We start from the raw sequence: 10,503 nt of genomic DNA, 5'->3' as shown, positions 1-10,503 counted from the left end.
ACTTCTGCTGCACAAAGTAAAATCATCCCTCAGTTAATAACAACAATTTTACATATTCTTTGTCTCTCTGTGTTTTAGTTTTATCAACTTCTTGGCCACCTACAGAAAAATACATTTACTAATATGAAACTTTTTGTCTAAAAAGTTTACTTGTTGGCCTAAAATGACAACAGCACACCATTATGAATGATCCCATAGTCCATTTCTATCTCAAAAATCCTATTCATCATCCTAGCCCATATTTTCATGATCATATTTTTTGTGAATGTCATTATTGATCACTAAAGAGTTATGACGTATCATAATTTTATGATATTCATAAAAATTATGACTGTCATAAACACTTATTATTCCCCAAGTCATAAATCATTTGACAGGGGACCATAAATCACTGGTTTGACATAGTGGTCCTTGTGTGTATAGGATCACAAGTCAAATCTGTTAAAATTCTTCCACAGATTTCAATTCAAGATTCAACTACCAGCTCGCTTTATTCTAGGCTTGCAAAAGGAGTGTAACCTTTCAGATCACCTTCACACCTTGAGCTTATTCTATGGCTGTGAGCACTTGAAATCATTCACCTGCAAACCACTAAATTATAATAATAATCGATTATCTGTTAGAGACCTAAAAAAAAATTTGCTGCCACAAGAAATACTGAAAAATTACGTTATTTTACAAAGGTTAAACTTGGGACCTTCAGCAGAGACTGAACCTGATGACAGATCTGATGGAGCCTGGAAGCTAACAAATCTGTCCACACCAATTATATGATCTCGAAAGGATCCACACACACCGCAAACCAGAATACATGCAAGCCAGTAACACTGCACTGTGAAAATACCCACACAGCAGAGATGAAGCCCAATATGGTCCTTCCAGCCAGAGTCTCATTCAGTCACCCCACACACGACTTCTCGCCTGCCCTCATTTAATAAAACACATTCGTTTACAGGAAAAACTGAAATGTTTCAATCTCGTGGATATCTAGCTCATTCTCTCCAGTGCACTGGAAGATAACTGATATTTGAAAGCAAACGACAATTTTACGGAGAAAAAGATGGCGTATTAACGATGGGGCTGGAATACTACCCCTAAACAGTATTTTGGGGCATATTTGAATGTGGAACGCGTTTCCAGAGAGAAGCCGAGAGATGAGTGTACTGGGCCTTTAAAGGTGTTTTGCATCCGGAGCAGCTCCCTCATATCCCCCAGACAGGCCAACGTCTCACCTACAGCATCACAAACCAGTTTGTTTACAAGGGCTTAAGCAGGTACGCAACACTCAGTACTGCGAGGAAAAAGTGAAAGTGCCGTTTTATAGCTCGTTATAAAGCAACAGTGAAGCATGTTATAGGACAGCCTGGGCGGCTGGCTGAACAGTAAGGAGTAGGCCGAGGGGACACATAGAGCGTGATTGATGCCATTTAGCTACAGTACAGCTAACGTTAGCCTTGGTCGTGTTATACCAGAGTAATGTATTTTTGGGGGGGGGGGGGATTTACTCAGGTTTACTCTAAATAAAGGCCAGACTTTAACCTTGCGTTAGCTGGGCGCTACGCTAATATACTCAGAGAACGATAGTCAAGTTGCAGTGTTCGCATATAACAGACCGATAATTTCATATTGTCTTGTTTATCGGTACATTCTGGCAATATTGTATCATCAGTACATCCACTTTTCCTTTTAATGTGTTTCCGCGTAAGGCTCTAATGGCTATTCAACACTTTCATATTTAATTTAAATATTGCTCGTCAATGATGTTACCACCGTGAAAAGCAGTTTATAGTAGCAGCCGATTTAAATCAGCATGTTTTGTTTGTTCTTATGTTACAGTGGTCAACGCCGAATTAAAGCGTGGACAGTCATTTTCAATAGAGCATTGAAAGATAACCGCTAACTAAGAAACTTTTGAAAGCGATAGTCTTGTAATTATTAAATTGACCGGTTTGTGAATCGAGTCTGGTCTCGCGCTATCCAGGCAGCACACGCAAGGTTGATTGTTGTGGTTATAATTGGTATGGCTGTAATTGACACAGGTGATGTTAATTATATAAACTATAGATATATATATATATATATAAACTATAGATATATATATATATATATATATATATATATATATATATATATAAATATAGATATATATATATATATATATATATATATATATATATATATATATATAAAATATATAAAAATATATATATTTTAAATTTTTTAACAAAATCTTTAAAATGTTTACATCCAGGTAAAACCACCTGCCACCTAAAGTTAAAAATTGTAATCGGTGTCCGGATAGTGCAAGACCTTAGAACAGGGTTGAGGGAAATCCAGGCCTCAAGGGCCAGCGTCCTTCAGGATTTAGATGTGTCCTTCATTCAACACAGCTGATTTAAATGGCTGAATTACCTCCTCAACATGTCTTGAAGTTCTCCAGAGGCTTGGAAATGAGCTAATCATTTGATTCAGGTGTGTTGACCCAGGGTGATATCTAAAACCTGCAGGACACTGGCCCTTGAGGCTTGGAGTCCCCCACCCCTGCCTTAGAACTAGACTTGATTCTCAAAATTTATAGTAGCCTATTCCTAGGAGAGATATTCAGTCTTTGTATTTTCATGTTGGTCTGCTACAGCTGCTGTGGTCCCCTGGTTCACTATGGCCCAGAACCAAGTGATTCTGCAGTTCCGCTTCTCCACATTTGGAGACTCCATGCTACAGAAGATGAACCTTCTGCGACACCAGAGGCGCTTCTGCGATGTTACTGTTCGCATCAACCAGCTGGAGGTCCCTGGTCACAAAGTGGTGTTTGCTGCTGGCTCCTCTTTCTTAAGGGACCAGTTCATCCTTCAGCAGGACTCCAGGGAGGTCCAGATCTCTATGATCCAGGAGGCAGAAGTTGGCCGACAGCTGCTGCTGTCCTGCTACACTGGCCAGCTGGAGTTTCCTGAGCTGGAGCTGGTGCATTACCTGACAGTGGCCAGCTTCCTCCAGATGGGCCACATCGTAGAGCAGTGCACTCAGGCCCTCAGCAAGTTCATCAAACCACAGGCTCCACGCCAGCTGGAGGTGGATGTAAACATGCGGAGGGAGAAGAGGGAGGAGAATTTATCCTCCCAGGCAAAGATAGAACAGGAGCGCTCTCAGGTGCGGACTGTCCATCAGGAGGAGGAGGAAGAGGAGGAGGAGGAGGAAGAGGTAGTGGAGCAGGTGGAGCAGGATAATAACGATGATGAAAGCGAAGATGATGATGTGATTATACAGCCCAAAAGCCCTGTCCAGATCTTGACCAGGCGTCCAAGGCAAGGCATAGTGGAGAGTGACATCACTATAGTAAAGGTGGAGTCTGTGTCTGATGTTGCAGAGAACTCTATCACCGGTCACTTCTCCACCAGCCCTCCTGCAGAGCTCCACTCCCCTGAGCCCCAGCACTCGCTCATTAATTCCACCGTCGACAGCCGCAGCAGTGAGATGGCGGTTCCGCCTGGCGTGGCGGGATACCCACTTAGCCCTCCTCCCTCATCTCCACCTGCAGAGAAACACAGCGGACACCAGAGGAACTATGACAAGCCTCTCCAGTGGTACCACCAGTGCCCCAAGTGCGCCCGAGTCTTTCGCCAACTCGAGAACTACGCCAACCACCTCAAGATGCACAAGCTCTTCATGTGCCTCCTGTGCGGCAAGACCTTCACGCAAAAGGGCAACCTGCACCGGCACATGCGCGTTCACGCCGGCATCAAGCCCTTCCAGTGTAAGATCTGCGGCAAGACCTTCACCCAGAAGTGCTCGTTGTTGGATCATCTAAACCTGCACAGCGGAGATAAGCCGCATCGCTGTAACTACTGTGACATGGTGTTTGCTCACAAGCCAGTTCTCCGCAAGCACCTCAAACAGATCCACGGGAAGAACAGCTTCGATAATGCAAATGAAGGCAGCCTGCACGACGGCGGGGTGGACTTTGAATTTGGACGAATATGAGATCACTTTGGGTTTACTGGCTGTGCTGTTTGAGAACACAGTAACAAAGGCGGCCACGTGAGTGAGACGTTCACTGACATGGATGATGGGTTACCGAAAGGATACAAACATGAACAAAGTTTTTCTGATCGGCACATCACTGTAGCTTCATTACTGTGGACTGTTTGTCTTTCTTTTGTACAATACAGTGTAGATGCCTTCATCTCATACTTGAAAATTGAAAAACACTGAAACACATCATAATGTTTGAACATCGTTAGTTTTATTAATGCATTGCCATGTCTTTGTGTCTACCCTGTCCTTTAAAAAAGTGCAGAATGAACAGTATCCATTTTTATATTGTGTGCACAATCTGCTGTATGATTACTTTTTAAACTGTATGACTATGGCAACGTGGACTTAGGAGAAACTTGAAAGAGTGGAGATGCAACATTATTTTACATAAGGCAAGCTATGTCATTTTGTCTTGGTGGCCAAAGTGTCTGTTAGCCTAAGGGGTCTTCTTTTTTTAATAGAATTTATATCTGAGGTACTATTGGACCAAAGTGACATTGTATCTGTCCTGTGTTCATGGAAGTCAATGTGAGTTACGAATAAAGAAATATTCTTAACTAATGTTGCTTTTGTTTTGTTACGTTACTCATGACTTCATCATTCACGCACAACAGAAAATTCCCATGTTAGTGTCCAGTCTGTAGTAATAGCCAATGTCTTTCTCAGTGTGTGCTTGTTTTTACAATTTTTAATCAGATCGAGTTGGCAGTATCTGAAAGTGGCATGGAAATTTCTGGTGAGTTGTTTCAACAAAGGGTTCTGTGTTTCCTGCACTTTCAGTATTTCCACATTTTGAAAGAAGGTGCTGTACTCTTTTAAAGAGAGGTTTCAGCGCCCCCGTCCTGCACCTCTTCACAAAATGAAATCAAATATTATGTCTAATACTGTGCTTTCAGTGTGTATCCGATGTTGAACAGCAGAGATGGCAGTAAGAACCTGTTAGACCTGGTTTGCAGCAACGTTTTGCTCACTTTGGAACTGGTTTATTTACCACATGGGTCCACATGATTCGTCATAAAAACTTTTGAGTTAATAAGTAACAAACAATAATAATAATAATAACTTTACCGCACTAAAAATTTTATCAACAGCCCGCACCTAGTAAAGTGTGTTTTGTATATTTTTATATTTCCATTTATGTCATCATAATGGACCAACTGAAATTTTGCATTTAATGCTATGCAGTTTGGTATATCATTATTCATTTGTTATCTTACAACAAATAATCAGTAAACATAAACTATATTTTTTTTTAGAATTTTAAATGTAATGTGATTTATATAGCACTCCCAGCAACAGCCACTTTAAGGCACTTTGCGCACTAAGGTAAAAGACCCCACAACATTTGCGAGAAGTCCCCAATAATAAGCTGACCGTTTATAAGCAAGCAATTGGCAAACTTCCCTTATAACAGGTAGAAACGTCTGGCAGAACCAGGCTCGTGGATGGGCAGCCATCCGACACAACCTGTTGAGGGTGAGAAAAGGGAGATGTGTTTATATCAAGTTAAACTGATAACAGGTAGGAGTGAAATTTATGAAAATTTGTTAAATTAGCCACTGGCGACCTGTCCAGGGTGCACCCAGCCTCTCGCCCTAAGACAGCTGGGATAGGCTCCACCCCCCCGTGAATTCATATTTACAGGAATATACCTGAACATGTCCAACAGTCTAATGTCAGCATAGATTAAGTTTACTACGCATGTTTACCTGTACTAAGTTGTCTAAACTATGTTGGAGTTAGTGTAAAAACACTATGCTTAAAATTGGATCTGCCGAGCAGTAAATGTGATTTGAATTTAATGAATTTGAATAAGGACGGCTTTGTCAAGTCGTCATTGTTTCTCATATCTTCACTGGTTCGTGGTGTAGCCATGAGCAAGTCAGCAGGCTGCTGCAAGAGATTCCTGCACTATGCTTTTGACTACGAAACACCAAAAACGCTGGTTATTCCCAGCTTAGGTGTAGGATTTGTGTTCAGGTTCACCCAATTCCTGGTGGTGATGTATGTGGTTGGGTAAGTACCCAATAAAATCAGAGAAGGGGATTGATTGGTTGGGGATGTGGGAAATATGTGGATTATGAAATGATGTTTTTGCTTGCACAGTTAAACTCAGACGTTTCTGCGAACCTGCTGTAGGTATGTGTGTGTGGTGCAGAAGGCCTACCAGGATACAGATACTGTCATCAGCACCGTCACCACGAAAGTGAAAGGTTTCGCTTTCACCAACACATCTGACACGGAGCCTCGTTTTTGGGATGTGGCTGATTACATTATCCCTCCTCAGGTACTGAAACATGCATTTTAGCATTTCTGTCATTTTATATGTGAGAGGGGAAGAACAGCACAACAGGTTTTGGCTTTTTTCATTCCCTGGAAACGTTTTCCCTGCTCTACTTTCTGACAGGGCGATCATTCATTCTTTGTGCTGACGAATATGGTTGTGACCCCAAAACAAGTGCAGTCACGTTGTCCCGAGGTGAGTCACTGCTGTTACAAAACAGATCCTATAACCAGGCCCAGAGCCAAGGGTTGGAAATGTCTTGCCAAACTCACACAACCAGTGGTGAAGACCATTAGAGTGCCAAGTACATGGTCATTGTAAAGTATTAACAGCTTCTTTTTTTTGATTTCTACATTTTTGTGGCTATTGTTTTTCAGTTGGCAGAAATCAAAAATATGATTATAAACCCTTTAAAGTCAAGTGTATCATGTTTTATGTGAGTTTTTGAGACTTCTACACGTCAGTGTGATTTTTTTTTTTTTCCCACGACAAGTAAATTGCACAAAAATACCTGATGCAGGAAATATGGCACAAATTAAAACTCATATAGCCAAATGGATACTTATCTAATTAAAAATTGTTAATTAGACTCAAGAAATTGAGTTAATTAGAAGTTAATTAGAAACTCAAGAAACTCAAGAAACTTCAGGCTTTAAAGGGTTAAGTATTAAATACTTTTTAATGTTTGCATTAACCCTTTAAAGCCTGAAAAAAAGAAACAGTTTCTAGACAATTTTTTAAATTGAGAGCTTCCGACAAAGATTTTTAATTAATTTAAAAATGTAATTAATCAGTTTGTGTCATATTTTCTACATCCAGCATTTAAAAATGTATTTATTTATTTAATTGTTTTGCATATTATTGCTTAAAAATGTTTTGTGAAATTAATTTAGGATTTTTAACTTCACGTTCCCTTGTACACATTAACACTGGAGATTCTCCTGCAGCTTCCAAGCCCATCAACTATTTGTGTGGATGACTGCAACTGTGTCGAGGGACACAGTGATCCCCGGGGCAACGGTAGGCTTTCCTCCCTGATGATACAGCCCCTTTAATATTTGTGGCCTCACGCACCAAAAACTCAGCATGAAAATAATTTTCCACCCAGGTATACAGACGGGACTGTGTGAGAACTACTCCACCACTGCACGGACCTGTGAAGTGCTCTCATGGTGCCCACTTGAAATAGACACTAAGCTGCCTGAGTAAGAGCACATTTACCATGTTAGAATATTTGTTACTAGTTGCAGTGTTGTGGAGGCTTGATGTGTCGTTTCATGTCCCGACAGGCATGCGCTGCTGGCTGCAGCAGAAAACTTCACCGTGTTGATCAAAAACAGCATCACGTACCCAAAGTTCAACTTTCACAGGTCGGTGAACTGCATTTGAATGTAAGAGGGAGATCTGTAGATGCTTAAGCAAACATACAGAGTCACAGTTTTTCCCTATTAAACCGGAGCCTTGTCCTCCTTCCTCCAGAAGAAACATACTGCCTCATGTGAACTCCTCATACCTGAAGAGGTGTGAATTCAGCCGTCTCACAGACCCACACTGTCCCATATTCAGACTCAAGGATATTGTCTCAGAGGCTGGGGAGGATTTTCAAGACATGGCTGTGAAGGTGAATCGAATGATCGTTGTCTTTCTGTACTGGAATTCATTGTTCAAGTTCCTGTATGGTCTTCCTCCAGTATATATGTCTCATAAGCAGGATGTGAGCCAGTACAGCCCTCAGGTTCCCAGGCTCCCGTCTGATAGTCACTCCCACAGTTAGTGTAATGTATGCATTTTTTATGTTCTCTGTGGTCACCCCAGATCACAAGGCAAAAACCTTTTTAGCTTCTGTGCTCTGTGCTGCGATTAAAGTCTGCCGTAGGAGCTGAGAACAGCTGGAAATGCTGAACTCTTAAAGCTATTTTGTTGGCTTTCCATTTAGTGTGGTTGAGCAACATTACATGGTTTATTTTTATGTAGCTGTTTCATCATCATTGTAGGATACATTGTTTTACAATGTTGTCTCTTTAAACTCTGAAAAGCGGCTATAAGTTAACATTTTCATTCAGCATTGCCATATTTGAACTTAATAATTATTGTAAGTCTTACACTGTTTTCAATTATAGTTGGTGTTTTCAACCAAATTTTAGGTCCTTACAGGTACTTATCTATATATATATATTATGATCATGGTTGCCTACCCATCACCTAGCAATGGCCATTTAACCTTTTTTTTTTTTTTTTTTTTTTTTTGCATTTATGCTCCTACAATAAAACGCATTTTACTATTTCAGTTTCAAGGCCAAAAGCACGAGCAGTCATTAAAATACTGTGGCATAGGCGTGTACTAGTTTTATACCATTCTTTGTAATTGTTTTTTCTCCAATCACTACTTTTTGTAGTGACTATCATATTTTAATTGTTGTCTTTAATTACATCTGTACAGCCCTAACCTAATTTTAAAGGTGCTAATTGAATAAACCTGAACTGAGTGATTGGTTTTACAGGGGGGCATCCTTGGTATTCTTATTGACTGGAGCTGCGATTTGGACTGGTGGGCAGGGGAGTGTTTACCTAAATACAGCTTCCGGAGGCTGGACAACAAACACCCTGTCAACAATGTGGCCCCTGGTTACAACTTTAGGTGAAACTATTTTATTTTTTAACAGATGCTTACTGATGAATGTATAAGGCTGAATAAAAGAACTGCTAAAACTTCTGTCTTTTAGATTTGCTAAATACTACAAGACAGCAGATGGAGAGGAAACCAGAACGTTGATCAAAGCTTACGGGATCCGCTTTGACGTCATTGTGTTTGGAACTGTGAGGCCTGAATAAATCTTGAAACAGCAATGATTTTATCAAGAACCTTCCTTGGTTTTACTTTAGTCTTACGGTAGTTTGGGGTTCTTACAGGCAGGAAGATTTTCCATCGTTCCAACCATAGTGAACTTGGGTGCAGCCTTGTCGTTCCTCAGTTTGGTGAGAAGAGAAATGTTCAAACTAGCATCCGTATAAGTGATGAAACACCAGATTTTTTATATTTTGCCTATTTTCCTTCAGGTGCCTGTGGTTGCTGACTGGTTTTTGGTGACTTGCTCGAGGAAACGAGATCTTTACAGCAGACACAAAACAACACATCTCACTGAAGATGCAGACAGTGCATCGGTAAGGGACTTTTCTCCTTCACTTTCACTGATGAACTTAATTAGTACTGACTAAGATGTTAAATGTTGGTCTGTTTGTTTGTGTTTTTCTGTAACACAGGTGTCAATGGGCACCACCTATGGAACCCAGTAGCAGGAGCAACATTTCTCTACAGAGAAATGGGAATCCTCATGAAACGTGACATTAAAACATCATTTGAGTACTTCACTGAAACCATAAAATGTGTAAATAGAAAGAAGGAGGATAAACAGTGATGGAGGAAGAACTCTGGCTTTTATTTAAGTAGCAGCTACAAAACACTCACTAGTAAAAGTATAAATGTGTAATCTTCAAAATATAATTATAATACCAGCAGCAAAGATGGAGATTGAACTATTTCAGAATGAAATATAGCACTGGGCTACTAATTACTGATGCATTAATATGTTCTTTTACAGCTTGCGGAAATTATTTGATTTGATTTATTTGCACTTTTGGGTAGTTTCACCCAAAATAATGCATTATCAGTTACCAGGTAATTGTATTCAGTAATATGAATTGAGTGAAAAACATGTAATTGTGTGAAAATAAATGGGAGTATAGTTACAGAGTATTTGTATAATGCATTAGAACATGGAATCATCATCATTCATATATGCCATAATCTTGGCACAACATGGTGTATTTTATGAGCCAATACTGATTTATAACAGATTGTCTTATATGATTATTTCCCCCTCTCTACGATAGAAAACATTTATATGTATCCAAGATTATTTATTTTTATACTAATCACTCTGATTTTCAGCATAAGTAGCCTAAACTGCTAAGTGCCCAATAATGTCACCAATCATAGCTTCATAGCTTTATTTATATTCTACATCAAAAATTGTGTGTGGTGGTGGGGGAGGTTGTTTTTTGTTTTTTCCTTTTGCTATGAATACATTTTTTAACACTTGAAGACGTTTGAATTTCCCGTCTCCTTCTAATCACATGACTTATAGTGAGAAGTATACATTAAAAAAACATCGTCCGTTTGAAATTGT

General features: G+C 39.9%; 2 protein-coding genes and 1 long non-coding RNA gene across 6 annotated transcripts in view; 2 read left to right on the top strand and 1 right to left on the bottom strand.

Moving 5' to 3' along the window:
• Positions 1 to 983, bottom strand: part of LOC102076911 (uncharacterized) — a 4,454-nt gene extending 3,471 nt beyond the window's left edge. For all 3 annotated transcript variants that reach the window (XR_003213169.1, XR_003213168.1, XR_269620.3), the window contains exons 1-2: positions 849 to 983; positions 1 to 7 (exon numbers count right to left, since the gene is read on the bottom strand). The exon at positions 1 to 7 is cut by the window's left edge and continues 120 nt beyond it. This is a non-coding gene — a long non-coding RNA (uncharacterized LOC102076911). The remainder of the gene's footprint in view (positions 8 to 848) is intronic.
• A 136-nt stretch (positions 984 to 1,119) lies between these two features.
• On the top strand, positions 1,120 to 4,593 carry zbtb26 (zinc finger and BTB domain containing 26). 2 transcript variants are annotated; one of them, XM_005472962.4, is made up of 2 exons: positions 1,120 to 1,274; positions 2,636 to 4,593. In XM_005472962.4, exon 2 carries the CDS (start codon positions 2,659 to 2,661, stop codon positions 3,976 to 3,978), a length of 1,320 nt encoding a protein of 439 aa, XP_005473019.1. In that variant the 5' UTR covers positions 1,120 to 1,274; positions 2,636 to 2,658; the 3' UTR covers positions 3,979 to 4,593. The 2 variants fall into 2 exon arrangements, with proteins under 2 accessions (XP_005473019.1, XP_025752702.1); XM_025896917.1 differs by lacking the exon at positions 1,120 to 1,274 and adding an exon at positions 2,271 to 2,472.
• Positions 4,594 to 4,793: 200 nt separating this feature from the next.
• p2rx4b (purinergic receptor P2X, ligand-gated ion channel, 4b) lies at positions 4,794 to 10,068 on the top strand. The gene is made up of 12 exons (XM_003448554.5): positions 4,794 to 6,048; positions 6,172 to 6,319; positions 6,440 to 6,511; positions 7,264 to 7,336; positions 7,425 to 7,521; positions 7,606 to 7,686; positions 7,796 to 7,937; positions 8,818 to 8,954; positions 9,040 to 9,133; positions 9,227 to 9,292; positions 9,374 to 9,478; positions 9,578 to 10,068. The coding sequence occupies exons 1-12, from the start codon at positions 5,834 to 5,836 to the stop codon at positions 9,608 to 9,610; spliced, it is 1,263 nt and encodes a 420-aa protein (XP_003448602.2). The 5' UTR covers positions 4,794 to 5,833; the 3' UTR covers positions 9,611 to 10,068.
• Positions 10,069 to 10,503: the final 435 nt, after the last annotated feature.

The sequence above is a fragment of the Oreochromis niloticus genome, linkage group LG12, assembly GCF_001858045.2.
Source record: "Oreochromis niloticus isolate F11D_XX linkage group LG12, O_niloticus_UMD_NMBU, whole genome shotgun sequence".
NCBI lineage: Eukaryota > Metazoa > Chordata > Actinopteri > Cichliformes > Cichlidae > Oreochromis > Oreochromis niloticus.
This window is presented reverse-complemented; position numbering and strand designations above follow the sequence as displayed.

What these genes read in the sequence shown, in the direction of transcription:
- zbtb26 (XM_005472962.4), top strand. Translation starts at nt 2,659, where the DNA reads ATGGCCCAGAACCAAGTGATTCTGCAGTTCCGCTTCTCCACATTTGGA.
- p2rx4b (XM_003448554.5), top strand. Translation starts at nt 5,834, where the DNA reads ATGAATTTGAATAAGGACGGCTTTGTCAAGTCGTCATTGTTTCTCATA. An exon ending in CAGTGATCCCCGGGGCAACG is followed by an intron (nt 7,337 to 7,424) that starts GTAGGCTTTCCT and finishes TTTTCCACCCAG; the next exon opens with GTATACAGACGGGACTGTGT. An exon ending in AAGATGCAGACAGTGCATCG is followed by an intron (nt 9,479 to 9,577) that starts GTAAGGGACTTT and finishes TCTGTAACACAG; the next exon opens with GTGTCAATGGGCACCACCTA.